This window comes from Sturnira hondurensis, unplaced genomic scaffold (assembly GCF_014824575.4).
Source record: "Sturnira hondurensis isolate 20B ecotype Veracruz unplaced genomic scaffold, ASM1482457v3 Scaffold0014384, whole genome shotgun sequence".
NCBI lineage: Eukaryota > Metazoa > Chordata > Mammalia > Chiroptera > Phyllostomidae > Sturnira > Sturnira hondurensis.
Window position 1 is genome coordinate 41,635,338 of NW_028087015.1, and position 27,151 is coordinate 41,662,488.

At 44.8% G+C, this 27,151-nt stretch overlaps 1 protein-coding gene across 1 annotated transcript in view; it reads right to left on the reverse strand.

The window, feature by feature from the left end:
- PLCXD3 (phosphatidylinositol specific phospholipase C X domain containing 3) overlaps positions 1-25,802 on the reverse strand; it is a 147,312-nt gene extending 121,510 nt beyond the window's left edge. The window contains exon 1 of the mRNA XM_037063234.1: positions 25,506-25,802. Within this exon, the coding sequence (XP_036919129.1) occupies positions 25,506-25,608 (103 nt within the window). The 5' untranslated portion in view covers positions 25,609-25,802. The remainder of the gene's footprint in view (positions 1-25,505) is intronic.
- Positions 25,803-27,151: the final 1,349 nt, after the last annotated feature.

Here is a 27,151-nt window from a genome sequence, read left to right on the forward strand (position 1 = left end):
CATTCTCCTCTAGCTCTTACCCACTGCTCTATCTTATCTCTAGATGTGTCACCTTGTGTCAAACAACTCACGATGGCTTGAATGTGCTATATTACTCGATACCTCGATGCTTTTTGCACATTTCGGCCCCACTCCCTGGAATTGCCCCTGGGCCTTCTTTTCTGCCTAGGAAACTAATTCTTTGAGACACAACCTTAGGATTACCCCTTGTGGTAAATCTTCCCTGCCCACTCCCCCTAGGACCTATATATCGCAGAGAAGCAGGGCAGATCTCCACTTTTGTTTTGTTCATGCATATTGTTATTATTTTTTACCATGCACACTTATTCCAAAAAAAAATGAACTACTTAAGGGTAGAGGCTATCTTACTTTTTGTTGTTGGCACAGAATCTACCAGTGCCTAATGTCTTATAAGGTAAATGCTGATTGACTGAATGACAGGGAAGGAAGGAGGGAGGGAAGGGAAGAAGGAGGAGGAGGAAGAGGAGGAGGAGGAGTGGAAGGGGAGGGAGGGTACATTGATCTGCTGCTACTAAGCATCAATAAAGTAGCTTCCCCAGTTCAGGGACGGAAGTCTTCTCTATGTCAGCTTTTGTTTTTACAAAGGTCCTATTTTGTTTTGCAGAGTTCTGTGTTTTAACAGGCAAGTGGACACAGGAGACAAAGCCAAATGGGTCAGGATCCAGACACTGACGGAAATACGGCCCCAGGGCAGAAGTGGGAGTGAAGAAAGAAAGACAGGACCCAAGACGAAACAAACTTTCATTTAGAATGGAAGGACAGATAAAGTGCTTCTCAGATAAGGTCAAGTTCAAGGAGTTCATCATCACCAAGCCCTTATTATATGAAATGCTAAAGGGACTTATATAAGGAAAAGAAGATGAAAAATATTAACAGTGAAAGGACAGCAAACACACAGGTATTAACAACCACACCTAGAACAAAAGCAAACCAAGAGGACAGCTAGATCAGGAGTGGAACCATAGAAATGAAGAACACATGGAGGGTTAGAAACAGGGGGGTGAGAGGGGGAGAAGGCACAGAAAATAGCATAGATGGTAGGTAGAAAATAGATAGGGGGAGGGCAAGAATAGTGGGGGAAATATAGAATCTAAAGAACTTGAGACACGTGGTTATAAACTAAGGGGGGGAGAATGGTGGGGGAGGGAGTGTGCGGGTGGAGGGGAATGAAGGGGGGGAATAGAACAGCTGTAATGGTATAATCAATAAAATATATCTAAAAGAAAAAAAGAAAAAAGAAAGTCCCGGCAGGGCTGCCGTGGCAGGCACCAGAGTCAGCTGGGCAGTTTGGCCTGCCTAGGAACAGCAGAGTCAGGGAAGTCACTTTGCCGAAATGCTGCAGCAGTACTGGTGATCCCCCAAAAGCCTGGGGGAAAGGACCAAGACCACTGAGAAGTTCTCTTCGGATGCCTCGCACATATCCTGGCTAAAGACCTAACACGGAATTATCATAACAAACTGAATACATCCCCTTTTCTTCTGGCCATGTTATTTGTTGATTATGAGTGAAGTTGTTGGCTGTTATTAAGGCCAATTGTACCATCAGTAAACTCTCCTTTGTTCTCTTTTTTGGCAGGTGCTCGAAGGCTTATATTTGCATTTTATACTCAAGGTCCCGGCTCAGTATTTTCACACGCTCATCTAAAACCACTCGAAGGGACTGACCTGGATACAAAAGAAGCGACTATAACTAACAACAACTCAGAGAGTTTCAAAAAAAAGTTCTGCTGTGAATATAATCCAGTGTTTGGTCCATTACCAGAACATATAATCACACAGTTAATATCTAGACTAAGGAATCTTAATTCAAATAACTATAATATATTACTTATCTAGAAGATACCACTCCTCTGATCTTACTTATCTAAAACACTATCAACAACACTTTGAATTATGTATACACAAAATTTGAAAAGCTTTTAGTATTAAAATACATGCGATAAAATTTACAGTTTAAAGTTAATACCTTCATTAAATGTCCCTCAGAGTTTATTTACTTCTAGGCACAATTATAATCAACTTAGCTAAATTCCTCTTCAGCTAAAGAGGTATACCTCGGTAGGGAAAGTTTCCAGAAGGCAGGCACACTACCAGGACAAAGATGTGGCAGAAGAGAAGAGAGCTCAAAACTGTAACAACTAGGTTCCCCCCAAAAACTGACTATCAAGAAACACCAGCAGCCAGCGATTCCACTTCTGGGAATACACTCAGAAGAAATGAAAGTAGGGACCCGAACAGATATCCGGCGCGCATGTTCACAGCAGCTTGGTTCGCGAGGGCCCACGGGTGGGAGCAACATGTGTCTGTCAGCTACTGAGTGGGGCAAGAAAAGGTGGTCTGACATGCAAGGCAACTGTCATGCAGCCATAAAGAGGGGGGAAATTCTGACATGTGCTACATACAACACAGATGACCCTGAATAACTCTAGGCTAAGTGAAATAAGCCAGTCACAAGGGTACAAATACTGCATGAGTCTACTTAGACGAGGGACACAGAGTAGTCAAATCTGTAGAGACAAAAAGAGGAACAGCAGTTGCTAGGGAAGGGGGTGGGGAGGAGGAGTGGAGGGTTCGCGTTTAATGGCTATGGAGTTTCAGCTGAGGAAGATGAAAGTCCTGGAGAGGGAGGGTGGAGATGGGTGCACTGAGGGTGAATGCACTCGATGCCATACATTATACACTTAAAAATGGTTACTTAATTTCAATTAAGAACACACTGACCAGAGAGGAGGTGGGAGGGAGTAATGAGGGGAAAAGCGGGAAGGGTGGTCAAGGAACATGTATAAAGGACACATGGACAAAGCCAAACGGGGGTAGGGTCAAGGGTGGGAGCAGAAATGGCTGGGGTGAAAGGGAGTGGTGGGGAAAAATGGAGACAAATGTACTTGAACAACAATTTTAAAAAAAGAAAAAAATAGTTAAAGGGCTAAATTTTGCATTGAGTATGTTTTATCACAATAAAAAACTATTGTATATCAACTATATTTAAATTTAAAAATATTTTATTTGCAGGAAAACTGTAACGATCAACTACAAAAACTTAAAAACATAGATGTCAGTTTAGAGAATTTTTGCACACACAACTTACACATTCCAATAGCTTCTTCCAAATACCCCTGTATGATACTTAGTTCAATACTGATGCTAATAACAATAATATAATATCAATAAAACGATCAAGTTATATGGGTTCTCAGTACTCTGCAGAGAGAAAGTTCCTTTAAAAAGTGTTTTAAATTAAAATAGTTGCAATTAATCATGATCGTAAAGGGACGAATTCTATAATTAAAAAAAATGACTCCCCATGAATTAATTACATACAGACATCAGCCAATATTTGCCAAAGTATCTAACACACTGCCTACAATACAGAAAGCAATCATTAAACATTGGTTCCATGTGATGCGCTTTTTAAATGGAAAAACAAATCTAGCAAAATTAATTCCTTTCATTTAATATTCTATTCGAGTATTGTCCTAAAGTTTGGGAAATGCATTTGTTATTATTGTCAGCAAATACCACCATAAAATCAAACCATTTTAGAGAGACAGGAGCTAAAAGCTTTGTCATCTTCTATTCTGAATTTGGTTTAAAAAAAAAAGATTCCTTTTAGCAAGAATAAAAATGATTTTTTGCCCAAGCATTAGCCCAGAAAAATCCCCTAAAAGCAATATTCTGGGAAAGGTTTTAAACTCTCGATCAAAAAGCAATCAAAAGCAAAACGCTGGATCAGGGACCAACACGACGCCCATCGGGAGGCCCCCGAGCTTCCCCACACAGCAGTGTGCTTTCAGACAGACGCTGGGACTTGAACTTTCCTTCTGGCGCTTGGGAGGTTGATGGAGCTGCACTGAACATTCTTCTCATCTGTGACCCTTGCTTTTTCCTGTGTGACAGAAAGCAGCACGATGGCATCTTTCAGCAAGGGTATGGTGCCAAGGGGGAAAAACCCATAGTTGGCAGTTTAAGAGATAGAGCGAACTTTGTCTCACTGCTGCTAAATTTAAGTGCCATTAGGTTTGCTGTTTTACTTGTTTGAGGATTTGAGAAAACACCTAGGTCCATTTTTAAACTTATAGCATAATGGAAAAGTAAGTTAAAAATGAGACTACATGAATACTGATTATTGCTAAAAAGGGCTCAGAGTGTATGTTTACTTATATTTAAGTAAATTAGAACAGAGAAAAATAGAATTTATAATTGTCATAAAGGAAACCCTAGAAAAATCATGAATACTGCTATTCAAGACCCAGGAGTTTTTTTGTTTGGGGGTTTTTTTGGTATACAATATCTAATTTTTTAAAAAGCCCCAGACTACGAAACTTAGCAACTGTCTCCATCGCCTAACACCTCTATGAGCCCAAGTATTTCACTGCTCTGGCTGCGCATCTGTAAAAGGGGAATAACATTGACAGCACAGGGCTGTTCCAAGAGTTAGAGACCGTGTATGCAGGTGCCTCTCAGGAGGCGGTCCCTAGATAATGGTCGGATCTTCCTGNTTCACTGCTCTGGCTGCGCATCTGTAAAAGGGGAATAACATTGACAGCACAGGGCTGTTCCAAGGATTAGAGACCGTGTATGCAGGTGCCTCTCAGGAGGCGGTCCCTAGATAATGGTCTGATCTTCCCCGCAACATTGCTGTGATCTCTCCCTAAAACTCTGCAGCCACGCTTCTGGGGCGGGGGGGGGGGGGGGGGGGGGCGGTGGGGGGGGGGGGGGGGGGATTGTTCTCCAGCAGAATGGGCATGAGTCAGGCTGTGCTTTCAGAATCACACATACGGAGTAACATTCCCTCCCCATCACCTCTGAAACAACCTCCTTCAAACTTCTGCAGAAGGTTCCGGGGGACCCTGCTATTGAACAAGTGCTCTCCACTAGATCAACAGTTTCTAAAAAGACCAGGCAGAAGAAGACACACTTCCTTTCCTTAGCTCCCTGCTTCAGGGCTGAAGTTGAGGACCCAGGCAAACAAAGAGCACTTTGATTGCATGCAAAGGTCACCGGGCCTGGAAGGAGACTATCAGAGAAACGAAGCCGTGTGTGGAACAAGGCCAGAGGCAGGTCGCAGGGCGGGGAGGCTTCTGGGGTGGGCACTTCAGCCACAGCCCCCTCTCCTCTCCCGACTTCCTGCAGAAAGGACAGGAAGTGAGCCCACAGAAACATCCCAGGGAATATGGAAAAGCAGGGACTTCATCTGGATTCTGAGGACTATCTAAAATAAACAGTGCCATTTTCACCATTTAACTGGTTATTCAGGTCCCAAGCCACAGGGACAATGCCTGAAGAGTGCCTTTGGGAACATGTGACAGGGCCCAACCTCTTGCCCACATTGTAAATTGTAATGTGAATGAAAACCGAAGTCATGCACAAGGGCTTGTTTTGACGGGGAGCTCATGTTTCCATAAAAATCAACATGAGCCCCTGACACAGGTGAATTCTTCCAGAGGGTTATTTTTCTGCAGTTGTTTTGTGGTTTCCTTCCTACTACCAGCTGCAATTGACTAAGCTAGCTGTTTTACATCCATTTCCAGCCCTAGGACAACCCGAAATACAATATATTTAGTGTTTAGCATGTAATTTCTAAATGAATGAATGAATTCTGATCTTATCTAAGTTGTAATATGGGGCCACCAACTCCATCCAAGAAAAAATGTTCTTGGGAGGTAACTGTGGGCAAAGTGAATCCTAAATGTTTACAACCCCAGAAGGTGTTTTCCATATCAGCAATTTGAAAGCTTCCCATATATTATTTCATTAACCCTTACCAGAAGGACACTTAAGAGGACAAAATACATTAGTGATATCACACTAATCTTCAGTGAGTAAGATCATGAATGAATAAGAACAGGGCAAAACAAGACTGGCCTTATAGCTGAGAGCAAAGCTAAAGAAGCAGCTCTTCCTTCAAGTGAGAGCCTCAAAGAATCACAAACACTACAGAAATCCTGCCTCTAGGTGCTTATGTCAAAAACCATAAATCTATGTTCAAAAATCATAAATCAATCTGGTGGGGCCAGTTCTTTTTCTATTTTATTTGTGGTAAAAATAAAAAAGATGCAACAAAAACCCAACATACGACAAAAAACTGAACCACCTTAATCACTTGTAAGCACACAGTTCAATGTGTGAAGTGTATTCATATTTTGGGCAGCAGGTCTCCAGAGCACTGTTATCGTGCAAAGCTGAACCCTGCACATTCAGCAACTCCCTCGTTCCCCTGCGCTCCCACCAGCCCCAGGCTACCCCCATTTCCACTCTCTGATTCTAGCAGCTTGACTATTCTAGATCGGTGTCTGTATCTACCATCCAAAGCATAAGGGATCTCAAAGTGAACCTGATATGATCCCATCAGAAAAAGAAAAACAGGAATCTCAAATGCCAGGCATTCAAAGAGAACCTAGGCCCTGACTAGTGTGGCTCAGCGGGCTGGGCGTCATCCTGCAAAGTGAAAGGTCAACAGATTCCCACGTGCCTGGTTGCAGCCTGGTCCCCAGTTGGAGGCCTGCAAGAGACAACTGATAATATTTCTCTTCCACATCGATGTTTCTCTCCCTCTCTTTCTCCCTCCCTCCTCCTCTCTCTAAAAATAAATAAATCAGCCCTGGCTGGTGTCGCTCAGTGGATTGAGCATGGGCTTGCAAACCAGAGTATTGCGGTTCGATTCCCAGTCAGGGCACATGCCTGCGTTGCAGGTCGGTTCCCTGCAGGCCAACTCCCAGCAGGGGATGCATGAAAGGCAACCATACATTGATGTTTCTCTTCCTCTCTCCTTCCCCTCTAAAGATAAATAAATAAATAAATAAAATCTTAAAAATAAATAAATCAAATCTTAAAAAAAAGAGAGAGAGAGAACTTGGAAAGCAAGTATGCATAATAGTTAGCACAATCAAAGAAAAGTAATCCTAGTCACCTGAGAGACCAGGGGAAACAGAGGAGTTCCTAGCAATGGAATTAAGCAGGAACGAATACTGGCCTAGCCAAGCATGTCCTCGGCTCCTGTCCTGCTCCTCTGATGGCAGCAAGCTGCACCAAGTGTCTCTGAGCCTTGGGTCCCCATCCTTCTTAAGACTGTTGATGCATGGGCAAGATAAAATATATACTGCATCTACTATGTCTTTGTAATATCGAAAGTGTTTTGCAGGTGAAAGACAAAATTATTTCAAGAGTAATTTTTAAATGTTATCATTCAGTACGTACAGGTTTCATTTTTGTGAGGTGAAAGCTGTCCCATAGATGGAGGGCGGTGATGGCTGCACAACAGTCCAGATGTTCTTAATGCCACTGAACTTTTCATTGAACAATGGTTAAAAGGGTAAAGCCCTGGCTGGTGCAGCTCCGTGGATTGACTGCGGGCCTGTGAACCAAACAACCGTGGTTCGATTCCCAGTCAGGGCCCATGCCCGGGTTGCAGGCCAGTTCCCAGCAGGGGACACACAAGAGGCAATCATACATTGACATTTCTCTCCCTCTCTCCTTCCCTTCCCCTCTAAAGATAAATAAATAAAATCTTTTAAAAAATGGTAAATGCTTATATTGAGTATATTTTACCACAATTTTAAAAAATAAATTATTTTTAAATGTATACATATAACACTACTGAAATATTGAAAAATGATTTCTCAATTAGAACACATATTTCGGAAGTAAAAGCTTTTATTGTTTTGTTTAAATTAGTAGTCATGTGTGGTATGTACCTTTTGACCACCACTCCTCACCTTCCTTTCTCCAAAATACTATCAGCACCATAAACACAAAATCAAATGGTCCGATCCTGGTATTGGCATACCTACTTTGTAAAGGCTCCGAATGCACAGAATTCCTCTCCTTTTGAGAAAGCAATTATTATTATCTTTCTAGCTGTAGAAAGCAGTTATGGGTAGCACCATCTAATAGGTGGGAAAACAGAAATAAAAGGGGTTGTGTGGTTTGCTCATCCTAGGAGTCTACTGGGCCAGCTACCACCCCAAATGGTGATACCCTCTTAACTGGGGGAGAGGGGTGGGAAGCCGGTTCCCTGTGTATGATTTCCGGGGCTTCGAATCCGGTTGATTGGTAAGGTTAATTCTTGATACTAATAAAGTGTGTGACTTAGGTTCTAACACACACACACACAGACACACACTCAGTATTCTAAAATATTTACATTCACATTCCCCAGATGATTGAGGCCGAAGTAGATGAGCCGTGTTTAAATCACTGTCTCCAGGAATCGCACACCTGTATTTTTTAGCAACTTTTTTTTACAAAGTGTCTGTTCTTACATTTATTTCTAGGCTCTGAGTGCAGCACTTCTTTCTCTTCCCCATCTTTCATTCTATCAACATTTAATAGTCAAATACTGTTGCCAAACACTATAATGAACCCCGTTAAATCATTGAAATGGCCCTCAGATGAACTGTCCGCTGACATAATGAAACGTCTGAACAGTAAGCTGGCCTGAGGAAGAACAACATTCTTCAAAAAATTCAGCTCAGGGTTGTTGCATCTCATTCAGGAACTTTGCGCATAGAGTCATTCGGGCACCTTGACTCCAGGAAAGCCCCACAGGACTCTAAGTTGTGGGTGGGTGATGGACTGGTCACAGCCAGGATGCTGAGCAACCCCTGTCACAGGAAGTGGGTCTCCACAGTCACACCGACACAGAGAAAAAGAATTGCCATCTGCTGATATGCCAAAATACTCTCCTCACTCTAACAGCCTGGGAAATAATATTCGGGCCCTAAATGAAAACAGCCCTTGTTTCTGCTGTATATGGGCCGTTTTCAGTCCATATCCCGCCTCCTAAAAAAGATTGCTAAGTCCCTCGAGGCAATTAAACAACCTAAGCAAAACCTTATTTTTTAAAAAATGAAAGTAAAAGACCAAAAGCACACTACAGGAGCCAAACAGGTAAGGGAGCAGTGGTGATAGGTGAGAAGATTTGATTTATTCAGTCTGTCAAGAATTCATTACGAAATTTTATATAACTTATTCATAGAGAATTTAGTAAGTGTCAGGCACAATGCTAAATATTTCACACCAATGATCCCATTTCGTTTGCACAGTGATCATACGGAGACAGGTTCTATTCCTGTCCCCATTTCCACACAGAAAACACGCCCAAGACCCATAATAGCTTCGAACCAGAAAAGGCCTTAGAGGTCTCCAGACTCAAACTCTATGTCAATAAAGATGTTTGGAGACTCTTTTTACACACCTACTAGAGATGGTGAATACGCTCTAAAATTACAGTGAAAAAAGGTTTTCCTTTCTTTGAGTTTTATCAAAACCTTCAGCTCTTTAAATTCTATTTTTGGTTGCTTTAATGCAGAAGTCCAGAAACCTCTTTCATGTGTCTGAAGAGAGGCAGCATTATTCCCGTGAGATTTGGCTTCCAGAAACTCCAGAGTCAATGGCTGGCAGAGTCTTCCCCAGAACTCCCAATCCCTGGCTCTCTCCCGCCAGCACACTGATTGCAGCTTTCCGAAGTCTCTGTGAAAGTCTGAAGCCTAGAACTGAGCGCTGTGTTGCAGATGGCTGTGCCCAGCACAGGGATGGCCAGGCAATGACACGCCTTGCTCACTAACTCTGCCTGGCAATGCAAGCCAAGTGCACACACACCACCCCATCCCCACTACCTTCCTTCCAGGCAGCCCTGGGAGGGGGACAGGGGGCTGGGCCTGGGGTCTTCTTCTTGCAAACCACACTTAAGCCAGGTTTCTGTTGACATCCTCTTACATAGCTGATATTTCAATTTTTTTTTTACTCTTGTTAAAGCTCATGAAAATAGCTCCAATCAGTCTTCATGATTATAAATCATTTTTAACTTTGGCTTTATTACCTAATGAAACAGTTTTGTTACAAATGGGAGTGTTCTCATAAATCACAGTGAGAGAGCAGTCGTCAGGTGCAAGGCATTCTGGGATTGAGCAAGAGGAATCACACAGAACCTTTCTCCGGTTAGGATGTGGGTACAGTCTGGGGCTGAAGAACTTAATCTTAGAGAGAAAAGTCCAGTCACCTAAAGTGGTGTCCAAAGCTCAGACCTGGCCAAGTAACCTGCAGACAAGGAAGTGCAATACGGCTGAAGGTCCCCTGTGTTTCTGGGAGATCTGCTTGTGATTTCCTAGGATCTCTGCCCATTTAATGGACCCTGTTCCCTCTGCTGGACCAGAACTATTGCTGTTCACCATCCCGTCTGAACATGGACATTCTCCCAATCACTGCGTCTGCCTGGCCAACATCTTCTCCACCAAGAGCAGGGTCTGTTTCCCTCTCTGGGCTCCTCGTGGCCAGCTGTCTCCCAGCAGCCCACTGTCCACACCCAGAGAAGCCACGTGCTGGACACAGAAAGGGAGCTGTTGGAACAGCCCTCTTCACATGCCCTGGCTGTGGTCGGGCTGGTTCTGGAGCCTGAAAATCGAAGGGAGAAAGGTCAAGAGGCTTTAATGGAAGGTAGGTAAAAAAAGGGGGGTGCTTAGAGAGGAAGAAAACAAGGTAGGCTTTGCCAGACACCCTGCTAGCAAAGTAAATGAGCCTACTCAGATACGACAAATGACGAAAAGAGCTACCTTTATTGATCCCCACTCTGTGATGGGTATACTCCATATATTACCCTATTGAGGTCTCACGACAAAGGCTGTGAGGTTGGTCCTGCCATCTCCACTTCAGAGCTGGGCAAGTTGTAACCCAGAGAGGGCTATTTTTGCATTTGTTTGTTTGTTTGTTTGTTTGGCTCCCCTGAGTCAGCAAGTAAATAGCAGAGCCTGGCTCAAACCATATCGTCCACAACACCCACTGCTGGGCAGGTTTTCAGATGTGACAAGAGACCCAGTGAAGCTGAGTGACTTGCCCAAGACTCGTCTGCAGATCCAGGGCTAAGACTGGGTCCTTGTACCTTCCAAGAACATCTGGTGTCCTCTTCACAATATAAAGGGGTCCCTTACCCGGGATGCGGATTCCTATCACTTCCTTTTTGAGGTGCCCACAAAACCATTCATGTATCTCCTTATAAAGTCACTCGTGTCCGTTTTTCCTGTTTTGAACCTTGTGCCAGTTACATTTCTCTACACCTCAGTTTTTACAATTTCTAGAAATGGCTGTTTGGTTCTGTGATATTTTATCAGTTTTTTTTCCCTTAGTACCTGGAGATATATTGTGCCTTAGCACGAAAGCTTGAACACGTTTGAAAACACGTTTGCTTCCCGTCTTCTCGCTTTCCTACAGAAGATTATTCACCCTGATCGAAAATCACGAATAAAATATGAACAGCGGATGCCAGGTCCTCGGCTCAGCATGTCACGTGTGTCCCATGTAATCCTCACCACAACCTGAGAAGTGCTATTATTATCCCCATGTTGTAGCTGAGGAAACTGAAGCACAGAGAGATTTCAGTAATTCCCCCCAAGTCACAGAGCCGATGAATGGCGAAGACAGGCTTCAAACCTAGGAACTTGGAACCAGAGCCTACATTTTCAAACCATGCCTCCTCCGCCTGGAGTAGGGAGGGCTCATTTCCTTCCATCATCCGTTCACTTCACATTCTCTGCCCCAGCCGACGGCCTGGCCCTTCCTTGAACTGGCTCCCAGCACAGCAAAGAGAGATGTTGTGCTTTGTTCGCCTTGCAGCCTCAGCCCTCCCTTGACTTCAGCAGTGCTGACACATTTCTGGAATTGATGCCAGTTCTTAAACACCTTTGGTAAATGTCATTTTAAATCTATTACATTAGTTCCGAACAAAAGTCCTCTTTTTTTTTTTTTTTTTTGCCTTTTGGCCATTATGTTTACTTTTGTTGTATTTTAATAGAATTTCACATATTCCTTTATAGAGGCTAACAATATCATAAAGGATTATTTAATATAATTGTTANTCCTCCGCCTGGAGTAGGGAGGGCTCATTTCCTTCCATCATCCATTCACTTCACATTCTCTGCCCCAGCCGACGGCCTGGCCCTTCCTTGAACTGGCTCCCAGCACAGCAAGGAGAGATGTTGTGCTTTGTTCGCCTTGCAGCCTCAGCCCTCCCTTGACTTCAGCAGTGCTGACACATTTCTGGAATTGATGCCAGTTCTTAAACACCTTTGGTAAATGTCATTTTAAATCTATTACATTAGTTCCGAACAAAAGTCCTCTTTTTTTTTTTTTTGCCTTTTGGCCATCATGTTTACTTTTGTTGTATTTTAATAGAATTTCACATATTCCTTTATAGAGGCTAACAATATCATAAAGGATTATTTAATATAATTGTTAGGTTGAATATTATTACTATATTTGGTTAAGTCAGTATACAGATCACACTTGAATTATCAACTCATTAATACTTAGATATACATCTTAAAAACCAACGCAGTATTAAGATAGCATCATTACTTTTTCCTGAAGGCACAATCCAATCTGATATTTCTTCAAAGGTTTTATTATGATCAATAAGCATTAAGTATATCAACAAAGATACCATAAAAAATTGGTTGAACACATTCTGTCATAAAGACTGAAAACTACCATATAAAAACAAATTCCTATTTCCTTTCATTCAATTGTCATGTGTCTCTTTCAAAAAACATCGGGTCCAGTTTACTCTTCATCAAAGTTCCCGCAGATAATCCCTTTGCTGAAATTAATTTGTTTTTGGTCAATGGAGCTGATTTGAATACTTTCTTTGGGTTGCCTAGTTTTCAAGTGAATAGAAGAACAGTCTCTGAGTCAGATCAAAGTCCCTCTAGACTGGCTTTGTCCTTTGTTAGTCAACAAATTATATGTTTTAAAAAATGACTATAGGCCAGACAGATTCTGGGCACCAGAAAAGATTCGGACAAGGTCCTGCTCTCCAGGCACTCATATTCCGCTCAGCTGACAGAAATAAACACATAAATGAATACAATAGTTCATTGTTGCTGCTCCAACACTCTGAAGAAGACAAACGAAACAACTAGTGGACAGAGTGGTGAGGAGGGAGGTAAACTTCCCCGTCAGCACAGTCCGGGAGTGTCTCCTGGGGAGAAGGCATCAGACTAGAGGCCAGAAGGAGGAGTGGACCCACTGGTGACAGTCTGGAGGGAGATCCAAGTAAACCTGTAAAACAAAACCTGGCGGGTGTGAGAGCCAGAGGTGGCCTCGATAAGGGAGTAAGGCAAGGGTGGGCGGAGTTGAGGTCGGAGAGATAGGTGGGCTCCAGTCATTTTACTAAGTAAACGCAGAGGGTTTTGAACTAGAGAACGATGTACCTGACTCATGCTTTTGAAAGATACACTGTATAGAGAGGCAAAAATGAGGGCAGGGAAACTGGTGGGGAGGCTTTGGAGTAAATCAAGTGGGGGATGAGTGACTAGGTTGGGATTGTAACATTGATTCAGTGAGAAATAAGAGGATTTAGGATACATTTTGAAGGAAGATTCAACGGGACCTACCTGTAGAGTGGTTTGGGGGTGCAAGGGGGGAAAAAGAAATGAGGAATTGCTCCAAGGATTTGGGCTTGAAGACTGATGGGCAATGATGCAAAATACTTAGATAAGGAAAACTTGATTAGGAAAAAACTTGGCAATGGATGGTGAACCCAGTAGTTCTTTGGGGGTCCTGTTAAATCTCCTGTTTCTATACAGCATCCAAATGCAACCCATGGGGAGGCAATGAGACACAGGAGGGCAGAGTCCATCGGACAGGCCTGACTAGTGATACAGACTTGGGAGCCATTAGCATAGAGATATTCTGGCAAGCCATTGGTTGAGATATTGTCACCCAAGGGGAAACTATATAAACAAGGGGATCATGGCCTGAGCCCTGGGTACTCCAACATTTCTTTAAAGAAAAAGAAACACACCTAGCAACGATGCCCCAAAAGAAACAACCAGGGAAGTCTGGAAACTGAGACAGTTCAGTAATGAGGGACATCAGCAAGATGGCAGGACAGAAAGCCCCAGACCCGTCTTCCTCCGTCACGGATGCAACAACACAGGAACCACTCCCTGGATGAGAAATCCTGGAACCAGTTCAGAGGCGCCTGCACCCACACAAGTTTGAAACCTGCTGCAAGGAAGCGGAGAGGCGATTTCTGTGGCACGATCTCACCAAAGCTTTTCCCCCTGACACAGTGTCACCAAGTTTAGAGGAAACTCCCAACTCCCAGCTTCTCTTTTAGGGTAAAAAGATTGAGCCATACTTCCAACGTTGTGCCTGTGAAGGGGGCGGGGGCTTTGCTGCCCGAGGAACTGGCTTCTGGCTTGCCTGTCTCAGCACAGATGAAATCAAGCATACGCTACGTGACTGCAGCACTGGGAACATAGAGACGGGGGGCATTCCACTTCTCCAGGGGACCTGCAGTGCCACAGACTGAGGCCAGCACAGCTGGGCAGCCTGTGCCTCAGGGGTGGGGTTGGGGGAGAAGAGTATTGCCCAGCATTCTCGCTCTTCAGGGGGGCCTGCCTGAGGAAACTGGCTGTTGTCTTGCCTGTCTTGGGGCCCTGATAAGACCTGGCATTAGACACCTGGGAGCTGCTGAGGACAAAAAATAGATGGGTAGCCTGATGGCAGACACCGCAGGGAGTGAGCGGCTATAAGACCCTGAAAAAATAACTAGCAAATCCTTCTAATCAGGAATCCTCGGGCACAAGTCCAGAGGAGGTTTGAGAGGCCCCCAGAATCTACAACCAGGTTGGTTATGTCTTTTTATAATAACTATCTAATACATGTGAGGTGATACCTGTTTTTTTCCAGCTTTTCACCTCTATGATTCTCAAGTAAAAATATGGCATTGAAACAAGTCTTTTCTCCTTACAAAGAGATGATATCGCATTGTGGTTTCGATTTGCACTTTCCTGATTAGTGATTTTGAGCATCTTCTCACGTACTTATTGGTCATTCGTATATGTTCACTGGAACATGTCTACTCAGGTCCTCCCTGCCAATTTTTTAATCAGACTATTATTACTTAGTTTTTGGTATTAAGTTGTACGAGTTTCTTAGAGATTTTGGAAATGAACTCATCAGATATTTGGTTTGCAAATATTTTCTACCATTCTTTAGAGGGCCTTTTAATTTTGTTGATGTTTATTTGTTTATGTATTTATTTTGCTGTACAGAACTTTAGTTTGAAGTAGTCCCACTTACTCACGCTTTCATTGCTGGGCTTTTGGTGTCATACCCAACAAGTCATTGTCAAAGCCATATTCAGAAGGTTTTTCCCTATGTTTTCTTCTAAGTGTTTTATAGTTTTACGTCTATATTAAGTAAATCCATTTTGAGCTGATTTTTGTGTATGGGAAAAGCTAGGGATCCAATTTCACTCTTTTACATGTGAATAACCAGGTTTCCCAACACCATTTACTGAAAAGACTATCTTATCCCCACTGAGCAATCTCGGCCCCCTTAGATTCTTGGTCTTGTTCCATTGGTCAATGTACCTGTTTTTATGCCAGTAGCACACCGTTTTGATTACTGTTGATTTGTAATATAGTTCAAAATCAAGAATTGTGGTGCTTCAGGTTTGTTCTTTTTTCAAAATTTTTTGGCTATTCGGGTTATTTTGTGATTTCATACAAAATTCAGGATTGTTTCTTCTATTTCTGTGTAAACTGTCATTAGAATTTTGATAGGGATTGCATTGAATTTATAAGTGGCTTTGGGTAATATGAATATTTTAACAACACTAATTCTTCTGATCCATAAACATGAGGCATCTTTCCATATATTCATGTCTTTTTCAATGTCTTTCATCAAAGCCTTATAGTTTTCAGTGTACAGATCTTTTACATCCAAGGATAAATTTATTCCTATTTTGTTGTTTTAAGTTTTTACGGAATAGTATTTATCTGTGGGGAATAAAAGGAAACTGTTTCATGCTACAACATGGATTAAACGTGAAGATACTAAGCCCATCACAGAAGGACAAATTCTATATAATTCTACTATTGTATAAGGAATCTAAAGTAGTCAAGTTTATCCAACCAGAAAGTAGAAGGGTGTGTTGCCAGGAGCTGGTAGGAAAGGAAAATGACAAGTTGCTATTGAATGGTTATGAACTTCAAAGTCATCCAAGATGGAAAGTTCTAGGGATCTGCTGTATGCTGCCGTTGTGCTTACAGTGAACAATGCCATCCACTTAAAAAATTGTGAAGGTGGTTAATCTCATGTTAAGCATTTTTTACCATAATAAACAAAAAGTGCATTAAGGAGGCAAAAGAAGGCCATGTTTCAAAAAGAGAAGTGTGGTCAGCCACATCAAATGATGCTGAAAGGTCAAGTAAGATAATGATTAGCCTTTATTTTTGGCAAAATATAGATCATTGGCAACCTTGATAAAAACAATTTTAGTGCAATGGTGAGGAAATAATATAATTAGTATGGGCTAGGGATTGAAAAGAAAACAAAAACCTGGAGACAGAGGAGCTATTTCTGCGAAAATCAGAGAAATGGTGCAATGCATGGAGAGGCAGTGTGCAGTCAAAGGGAGGAGAATTTTTTTGAAAGGAGGGATAATAACATATGTTTGTGCACTGATTAAAATGACCCAGTAGAGATAGAGTACATGATGCAGGAGAGAGAGGGGGTACATTTCGGAGTAAACTTTCAGATCTGAAAGAATGGGATCCAGACCACAGAGGAGAAGCTGGGTTTGGGTATAAACAGGCCCACCTCTTCCTCTTACCTCATTAAAAAAAAGCAGAAGAAGATGTGTGAGGGGCAGGGGAGTTGGTGAATTAAGGAAGAAAAAGAAAAACTTCTTGTCTGCATCTATTTTTTATACAAAATAAAAGGTGAGGTGACTTAAGGAGCAAAAAGAAATACCAAAGTGTTATCTCAGAGAATAAGACTATAACCTTACTAGGGATGTGCAGTAAGATTCCTGGTCAGAAATTTCTAGCGAGTCCAAGGCATTTAGGTTGTATAACCTTTTCGGAAGTGTTTAGCCACTGGAGTTCTCTGAGTTTAACTGAGTTGCGGTTTTTCCAGGTAAGTAGAAGAGGAAAGAGCAAGACCAGAGAACTGGGGACATTTTCAAAGGTAGGACTCTAATGCTAAAGACTGAACGAATTTTCAGTTTTGCAGTCTTCCCTTCTACCAACTTTCTTTGTTTTAATTTACATTTGTTAATTTTTTAATTTAAGTATTTTATTGTTTATGCTATTACAGTTGTCCCAATTCCCCTCCCCTTTGTCCCCCTCCTCCCAGCCCACTCTCCATTTCCACAGCCAATCCCTCCACTGTTGCTCATGTCCGTGGGTCATGCATATACGTTTTTTGACTATTCCTTTCAACCAGTCCCCACCTCCCCCATGCCCTCTTATAGCCGTAAGTCCATAACCCTTCCAGCAACTTTTAAGGCAGGATCTTTACATCCCAACCACATTTCTTTTCTGAGAAAAGCTAAGGGCAGTTTATGGCAGGAATGTGGTTAGGGCTAACTATGCTAGGACAGTCCTGGTCTTCCTCTTCTCCTCTTCCTCTGCCTTTTCCTCCTTCCCCTCCTCTGTCCCCTCCTCCTCTTCCTCTTCCACATGGCAACAGGAGAGTATGACCTGGGACATGCATTGAGATAAGTTCCCATTCACCCATCAGAACTCCTTCAAGTACATCTACTTCTTCACCACACAACAAGCCAGAGGGGGTTCCAGGAAAGCCTAGCAGGCAACTAGATTACCATTCATCACCGTGTATTTTCCTTCATGAAATACAAATTCTCCAAGTAAGGGAAGAAGCACAACCATCCTTTATAATGTTGTCTAAGGATAAACATGCCTGCTTCATAGACACTAATTCATAGGAAGAATTCTATGTGAAACATAATTCCTAGCTGGTCTTGAAGACCAAGGGGGTAAGAGCTGTCCACACCCAGGATGAGAAATGAAATACAGGAACACAACAAGAGCACGTCTACCCAATCAATGGGCCATCTGTCTCAGCACCTGATCTCCGGAGGTGACTAATCCTGGCTAATTCCCAAGGATGTTTAACAATCTCCTCCTGCCCCTCTTCCTGACCCAGTTTCCTCTCTTAATAGAGCATAATAAAGGCATATGGTGCTATAGAAAGTGGCTGGTGGCAGAGTTCTGTCTGAACCACGACAAATTTCTCTCTCACTTTCTCCCCTGCCTTCTGGTATATACGATTTTGATACCTTTCTGGTCTCCAATCTTTTGAGATTGACCCTAATCCTATGCAGACAAGGAGATAATATATGAGATTCTTGAGGCTATCAAGTCTCATGATCTGAGATGTAGGAGTTCTCAAGGTGACATGTTCTCTGGTTTCAAAAAGCTAATGTTTATGGGTAAGAGGATAGCCTCATTGGTAGTAATTGGTGAAATTTCCAAATTAACAGAGTTGACACTTTGAAGCAACAATAATTAACATGTGCGTATATGTGTACATGTGCACATAAAATTTAATCTTTTCTTGAAGGCTCAACGCAATTACTCTACTAATGTGCTTTAAAACAATGGGGCTATTAATTTTAAATATATCATATTTTTGTCCCTATTTACGTTGTCCCAGGCTGCTCACTGGGAATAATATGGACCCCAGCTATATTCCTCCTTCTGGACCTGTCTGGGGGAATGATTAATTAGGTCGCACCCACCAGAGGTTTGCTTATAGAAAAATCAAGAAGCTTCTTGGAAAAGTTGTTCTCTTAAGAGAAAGTCAACACACATACAGAGAGTGAGAGGGCTAACACTGAGACTGATGCAGAGTACAGAATCAAATCCATCCTACATGTTGTCCTCTGCCCAGCCCTCACAATTTCATACTTGAGTCTTAGAGCAAGGGGCCAGTGACACAAGAATCAAATCCATCCTACATGTTGTCCTCTGCCCAGCCCTCACAATTTCATACTTGAGTCTTAGAGCAAGGGGCCAGTGACACAAGAATCACTATTAACTCCAAGAGCTCTTTGGTTGGCATCTATACCACGCAGAAATTAAAGTGTCTGGCAGTGTTGGCACCCTTTGGGTTGTCACCCTTAGTGGTGGCAGCAGTGAGGGCTGCAGGAGTAGGGGTGGCAGCAGTTTCCACGGTGAGGGGCTTTGGACCACAGTGGAACCCACGGCTCTGTTACATGGGAACACCCCAGGGTGGGGCCTCTGCAGACCCAGCACAGGCCCTGGTGGGACTGCCGGCAGCGACAGTCTTTGGGGTGCAAAACTACAGAAGCTCAGGTCCTCTGTGGGTCAGAGCAGCGAAAGTAACCACCAAATCAAGAAAGAAGGAAAATGGCAGACACCATGTGGTAGCCCCCACAGTTGGCTTCAAAAAGACTGAAGAATGTATCTGGAGATTTCTAGAACTATTTCTAGAAGTCCATTAAGGAGGAGGCTGGGAGGCATCGAAACTGACTCTGATTTCACCTTCGGGCTGGCAGGGTTTAGAGAACACTATCTTCTGCGTCCCCATGTCTTCCTTTGTTAGTCTTCCTCATGAATATTCCCTGTTGTTGTCACTGATGTATGGCGCTCAACAGTTTTAGTCCTCCTCTTTGCACTTTGATTGGGTGGTGTTGGATGGAATTAAGTAAGAAAAAAATAAAGTCTCAGAAATAACATGAGACACTTTCCTATGAGGAAAGCACGTGGGTTTTTAACATACAAATATGGTGGCATGCATTTTAGCAATTTCAAATGGTGTTTTTTTTTTATTTTAGTGATTTTAGAACATTGATTATGCCAAACATCTAAAATTCAAACGAGCTACAACTACATTATGTGTGTTTCCATTCCAGGTACACCACACTTCAAGTAAACGAGGCGTGGTTAGCCAGTACAAACAAGATTGATCATTTTCTTTCTATCAAAAATCAATGTACTATATCCCTTTGTTTTTGACGGCTTTCTGATGCTGCCTATTATTAATTTTTGCCTACACGACGTTTCTTTTACTCAAGAGCAATATCAAGAAGTTCCAGCATGTAGATAAGTTGAATGAATCTGTAACCTACAGACATAACATAGGTAGCTGGGCCTGTAACATGACAAGGGACAGGCCCAAATGGACAAAGAACCAATGCGGAGACGTTTCCTAAATTGTCATTAGTGACCACTAGCATCACCAGATGGAGTGATTTTAAGTGCTGCTGATGGCCGATGTCAATGAGCAGCAGGACTTTAAGGAAATGAAGGGAAGGGTTTTACATTTATCACAGGACCTCATTTGAACACTTGAGTAGCAATTAAGTCCCATCTATTGTTCAAGGAGCATGATGAACTGCAACATCGGTTATCAGAAATGTTCCCAATCTGGGCCATTAGCCTTGAGTAAATAGGGGGTTCTGCTCTTGGAAGCCTGATTGCGAATTTGAACACTCATCCTTGGTCAGAGATGCACATTTAAATTTGGCTCTATCACTTACATAAAGGAACCCCTGAGAGATGCCCCACAGCAGCGGTTCTCAAATGTAAATGTGTGTATAAATCACCTGGCGGTCTTGCTAAGGTGCGGACTATGATTGAATAGGCCTGAGGGGAGGCAGCTGAGGGGCTGCATTTCTACCCAGTTCCCAGGCTGCTGGTCCCCAGACCGCCCGTGAGTAGCAAGCCTTCTGATTGGCGAATTTGCATGTTTCAAAAAACGTGTGCCACCAGCTTTTTGAAACATGCAAAACCTGACTATTTAGTCTAGGGCACTGATGGCTTTTCCCTTAGAGTGTCAAATGAAAAAAAATGACAACAGCCAACACAATGATAGCCATCGGTGTGAATAAATTGAAATTATAATTAGTTTATATGCGCCATGAGATGAAAAAGTTTCAAAACTGCTGCCTTAGATGATGAATAGAATGTGTGAAAAGCACATGTACACGTGAGAAAACACTTCATGAAGTCTAAAATGACATACACGTCATCTTATATTGACTATAAATAATTGGTGAATCAGTTTTACTGTTCAAGAAAAAGTCCGAGTAGAATGAATTATGTTCTTGACATTCTTTATTTCTTTTTCTCTTTAGCAAAATCAAAAACAAAACTGGAGATTGGAAAGGCAACACAAGAAAGATATTCATCCTTAATAATATTGTTGCTTATCAGTTGCTTGGAAAGATTAACTTCTATATAACCATCTTAATTTAAAAGATGAAAAAAAAAACCTGGCTTTAAAAAACAAATCTGTGCATTATACCCAGTCCCAGATTCTTTCGGTAGATGGTCCCGCCCCAGTCAAAGCAGAAATAGTGAATTACAAGGAAAAGGAGGAAGACAGTTGGTTCCAGGGGCACCGGCAACAAGGAGAGATTGTTTTCAGGGAAGAAATTAAAAATGAGTGAAAGCCAGCACAAGAACACAGAGGTCAGAGCTGCATGGCTGTGGGCACAACTCATTTCCCCAAGCAAAACTGTTCTTTTTCATGGGTGTTGGCATTGTCTGTAAGAAATGAGGAAAACAGACAGGTACGATTATTGATTCCCCAAGCACTTCTCTGTGCCTATGTAAAGTATAACCAAGAATTCCTGTTCAAATGTTGGCTCACAAATTGACCACGGTACCCAGAGGGCAAGGAGAGATCAAAGGAAGAGGCAAGGCATTCCAGATCGTATGCAATTGGTAGGTGGCAGCTTTAACCAGCAAGGGAACTCACAGACAAGGCTTCCCTCCGGGGCGCGAGATGAGATCCCCCCACTAGCCTGCCAGACCCCTAAAAGTTTGTACAGAGGTCTTCGCTGGGTTTACTCATGTGCACCATCCAGGTGGCCTCAACAGCACATTGCTCTTGCAAGGCTGTGACCTTGAAAATGGCACCTGTGGTGGGAATGTGGGCAGAGCAAACACTCCAAAAACAGGGGAGGGTATGAGGGGCCTCCCGTTGCCTGAGTCCTGCTCATGGGTCCACTGGCAGTCACCTCCTGCTTACAAAACCCTTCCAACCTCAAGGAAACATGCACTCTCTCTGGGGTTCCAGTCTCACGAGATTTTGGCCAATCTTCTACTATCACATGGTCAATGGGCTATGCTATGGGAAGGAGACTTTCACCACAGATCAGAAAATGCATGGCAGCTCTCTCCTGTGGAATCTAAACCCTTCCCGATCATTGAGGTTTTCGGCGGCGTGACGCCCTGTCACAGGCCCAGACTGCCAACACTTTATCCAGATTAAACAGCACCTGGCTCACCCCCATTATAGATCTCTTTACAATGGTTCTGTGGCCACCGTGATCACAGCGTTCAAGACTGTGTCAGTGATGCCAGAAACCCCTTTGACTCACCAGAAATCATCAGACTCCCCTGCACTTGCATCTTGTACTTTGTCTCCCTGCTTCCATCCCGTTTACCCTCTCACCTGCTCGTGGTGACCCAGAACACCAGGGTCTAGTTAAGCAAACATGTACGAATGAAAACCTAGTCTGGTGTCACCAGAGAGAAGAAAAAAAATGACAAACAAGGCCGAAATCTGAGGACCTGTCCACATGTCCTGGTAGCACCATTCCTTTGAAAGATCCCTACGAGAAAACTACGAGGACCGACTTTAATTTCATTCCTTAGGCCAGTCAGCACCAAACGAGGAGGCCGTTTCGATGCAGAACAGTGGCTGAGAGCTCTGGTTCTGAAAACAGGCACGATGCAGATGCTGAGGAACGTCTGGAAGCCAGAGGCGCACGGCTGCTGGGGAGTGTCGCACACCTGCAGACCGTTCTGAGCACTGGCTCTGCTGTCACCTGGCTTAGCTGCCCCGCGTGGGTGGCCTTGTAAGGAGGCAGCTCTTCACTCTCCAGCTGTGCCACCTGTGAAAACTTGACGCTTGGAGGACCAGGGAGGAGCAGCGCCCTTCCAAGGGAGCACTTGTGTGGCGTATCAGGAGTGGTTCTAAATGGTGGAGCTAATTACTTAATTCACGCTGTAGCAACTGGCCAAGTAAACACGTAGCAGCCAGGAAGCTATTAGCATGATTTTAAGGCGATTATTCCATTAGTGTTTAATAGTCTCCAATTAGTCTTTCCTGACTATGGCAGCTTGAATGTCTTTTTTTCCTCCCAAAATTCTCATAGTTGAGTAATGCAGAAAAGCACCACAGCCCATTTTCAGACCTGGTTTTATATGTATGGACCTATCAAATCTGCATGACAGAATCATGGGGGATTTGGGGGGTACAGACTCAGAGAAATAGTTTTATTTCTCAGAAGTATCGGGGGTGAGAATGGGAAGCCTTGCAGAGATCCATTTGGAGTATCATACTAATAGGGGCTGGGAAAGCGGAAGAAATTTCCGCCGCATCCAGTGCCATCATCCTTACGTCTAAGTCTACGAGAGTGTCGAAGTCTCTGACCTCAGGCTTTCAGTGCGTCCCGTGGGGAGAACAGGAAAATTGCCCTGTTCCTGCCAGTGCACACATTTCCTTGTCCCTTTCAACTGGGTCAGCACTTGTTGCTGCTGGATTACCCAGGTGCGAAGGCCAAAGCGTTGTGCTCCAAATTTCCTAGGAGCTCTTCCCAAAGGTTCACTGTAGGGGTCAGATCCCTGAACTGATACTAGGTCATTTGCTCTCACCGAGCTGCAATTTTCACGTTTGTGAAATGGAGGTAACAGTGCCAGCAATGCCTGCTTCGTGAGGCGGGAGGAAGGACTATGTGATCTGGTACGCACACTACGGCTCTGGAACGCGAGGTACCACAGACATGTAAGAGGTTCAGACAGGGTGTCATCATGTCTCCCAGAACCAGCCATGGGAACTGAGGCTTTTACCCTCCCTGTGTCTCTGGAGAGTCGCAAATCAGCAGCCTAGTGTCAGAGTCTCTCCTGCCTCCTCTGTGTACAGGTGAGGCCATGTGAAAGTAACGTGGAAAACCAGCAGAGAAAAGAGGGTAGGAACGCCCGCGGAAGAGAGAGTGGCATTTTGCCAAGCAAGTTGTGTATTTTCTCTCATCTCCTTCAAAAGAGCAATCCCCAGGCTCACCCAGGTACTACCGAATGGGGAAGCTGGCTTGTTCTTTTCCTTGGAGACACCTGGGCTCTTGGGAAGCTACTTTTTGAAGCAGAGCAAAAAGAAAACAAACTCTTCTTCCCTTCCAAGTCGCAGCTCCGAGTGTGGCCTGTGCCTGTTAGAGCTGCCAGATCCGACTGGTGGCCCTTGATTTGCATTACTGATCAATTCCAGCACTGCTGGTTAAAGCCCCCCCCCCGGGGGGGGGGGAGATTTTTCTAATCTTTATTTTCATTGTTGACACTTTCACAGATGCTCCCATTTCCCCCCCCCAACGTTGCCCCCATCCATCCAGCCCCCTCTTCCCTCTACTCACCACCACACCGTTTTAAGAGAACCTTTCTTTTGCTTCTTAAAAAAATATCGCTGCCCCCCACCACCACCACCACCAAACCCCGTGGCTGAAAAAGGGCGCTAGATTGGGCGAATCTAGAGGAGGGAGAAGGCAAGGCTGAACTTGATAACCAGGCTCAGCTAGGGGCAAGGAGGGGACCACCGGTCCCTGAGTGCTTTTCCTGCAGCCGGGTCCTAGAAGGGTTAGGCGTCTACCCCCTCGGCCCAAGTGAAAAGTCAAATCGGTGAGGAAGTATGGGTATATCTCCCCAGCTGCCACCATGGTACACTGTCCTGAAACGTCCTCCCCACATCCTGTGCACCTGAGCTAGGTAGGGGCTACTGCGCGCATACGCCCCAGAAAGCTGCCCCGTCTCTGGTCCGAGTCGCGCGCGCGCGCCATGCTGGAGCCTGTGGATGCCTCCTGCCTCTGCCTGGCTCTGCCAGGCTTTCTTTCTCCTGGGCGGTCTGGACAAGGCGGAATCATCTCCCCACGGTGTGCCTGGTAATCCCACCCCTCCGCCGCTGCTCACGCAGGTTCCCCTGCCCGGCTCTGCCCGGAGCATCAAACCCATAGTCCGCAAGGGCTTGTTGCTAACAGCGCTGGGATGGCAACCAGACGGTGGCCATCGGTCAGGCCACCCAGCCAGGCCCTCCGGGTCCACACAGACTACAATTCGGCGCCCTCCGCCCCTCGCCCCCTGCAGGTCCTAGGTGAAGGGCATCGATCACGCCGCTGCCGGTTCTTCAACTTTCATCACTCTAGGGGAAGCGCGTTGTCTCTTTAAAGGAGACTGGGGACAAATATAAATGACTCAGGTAGGTTTTACCGAGAAATCTACCAAATCTTCTAGATTCCGTGATAGGGATGGAGTCGGAGGTCTACATGCTGGCGCTGAGCCCTTAGGACAGCGCGCGTGGTCGCCCCACAGACCTAGATGCCCCCCGCCCAGTCTAAATCTGCAGAGAAAACTGAGGAGGAGACACCAGGCGCCAACCTAGAGCCAAGGCTTCTCCCTGCCCCAGCCCTCTGACCCAGCCTGCTTCCAAAGCCCAGCGGAGAAGCAGTCACCTTGACTCTCCGAGCCACAGTCCCCAGAGGTTTGGAAAAGGCCAGGAGGCCAGAGGCTCCTAGGGCTCGCTCTCGTGGCCCGAGATCCACCTCTGGGGATGAGTTTCCCTCCCAAGGGCACTGTGGCAACTTAGTACCCAGTGGCAGATAAAGCAGGGCGGGGCAGGTGGAACGGGCACCGGGAGCGCCTCTGCTGCGCGCCTACCTGGGATGGCCAAATTGGTGAGAGGGATGCTGTGGATGCTCTCCGGAAGAGTTGCCATCCAGTCGGCGAATTTCAGCTCGCTCTTCCCCTGAGACGAGGCCATGGTGCCGGTGGCGTGCTGCGGTCCCCGCACTTCTCGGGCAGGCTGGCAGGCGGCTGCCGCTAATCCAATGTTCACTCCAGCCCCGCTAGAGTTTACACTCCGCTCTGCGCCACACCCACAGGATGGCGCAGACACACGCGGATTTTAATAATTATTCCGAGCACCCCATGCTCCCCAGTGCCTCTGGCAGACTCCTCCGGAGCTGTGGTTCCTGACGTCCGCGCTCAGCTTTCTCCTCCCTCCCCTCCCTCCCCGACTCCCTCCACCCGTCCTGTCCCTCCTATGCGTCTCTGCCTCTTCTCGCCATTCTGCAGCTCTTCTTAGCTTATTCTTTTTTTTTTTAACTTGGTTCAAGCAGCTGCTTTGCCCGTGGTCTTCTTCTTCTTCCCTTTGATGTGACTACCTGGTCCTGCCGTGTAAAAGGCAGTCTCGTGGTTGAACCTAAAATCTCAGTAGGCTTGGGGATGCTGTGACCGCAGGAAGAGGAGACTCCTTCAATGGCTCTCAGGACTTCACCTTCTCACGAAAGAGCTTTCCTTTTGTTAAACACAGCAGGTTGTGTTTTTCCCAGCAGAACCCCCTGCTAATCACAAAGTGATGGCCTGTCATCAACCACTCGCCTAATTTGGGGAGCAGGGGACTGCTGTGCAGTCCGGTCTAGGTGGTTCTTCCTCAGTCCCCCGCACTCTGTTCCAGACATGTCGGGGGAGAGAAGCCCTTCAGCTCCTTCATTGCTCCCATCAGCAGAAGCCTATGTGGTTTCTGTGGGGAAAGCTACCTGTGCCCCTTCTCAGTCACCATCATGGCTCGCAGGCCAAGACGGATGCTGACAGAAAAAGACCACGTTTCTCACTGACGTGCTGTAATTATTGCCAGTAGCATTTGGTGGAATTTATTGGCACTGTTCAAAATGATCTGAGTGACTGTCACAATTTTCACTCCTTGGCAGACTGGAGAGATGGGCCTCTCTCAAGAGAAATCACTCGTTGAGCCTCCAAAGAACTGTCTTGGCCCACCTGCTCTCAGATGAGAAAGAGCAGAGAAATCATCAGGTCTTACAAACATGATGAGACAGTAAAAACCGAGGCGGGAGAGAGAGCAGTAAAACACAGGAAGGATTGTACACTTCAGTAAGCCACATGGCGTTAAAAAACAACGAGCCTGGCTCAGTGGACTGAGTGCTGGCCTGCAAACCAAAGGGTTGCTGGTTCAAGTCCCAGTCAGGGCACAGGCCTGGGTTGTGGGCCAGGTCCCCAGTAGAGGGCGAGTGAGAGACAACCACGCCTTGATGTTTCTCTCCCTCCCTTCTCCTTCTCCCGAGCCTAAGGCTAGAGCTGTAAGATGCAGGAATTCCTCATGGGAGTGGGGGATGTCAGATCATTGGGCGGGGGGCACAGGCAATACTGATGTTTGGTCTATTTTCACACCAGATCACTGAGGGCTTTTTAAAAAAACTGTTATTTCTCAAGGTCACAGAATGGCCTTGTCTAATGTTGGTGTTCTGTGAACATGTATGTGTTCAACCGGTGAAAAAGGGCCTGGC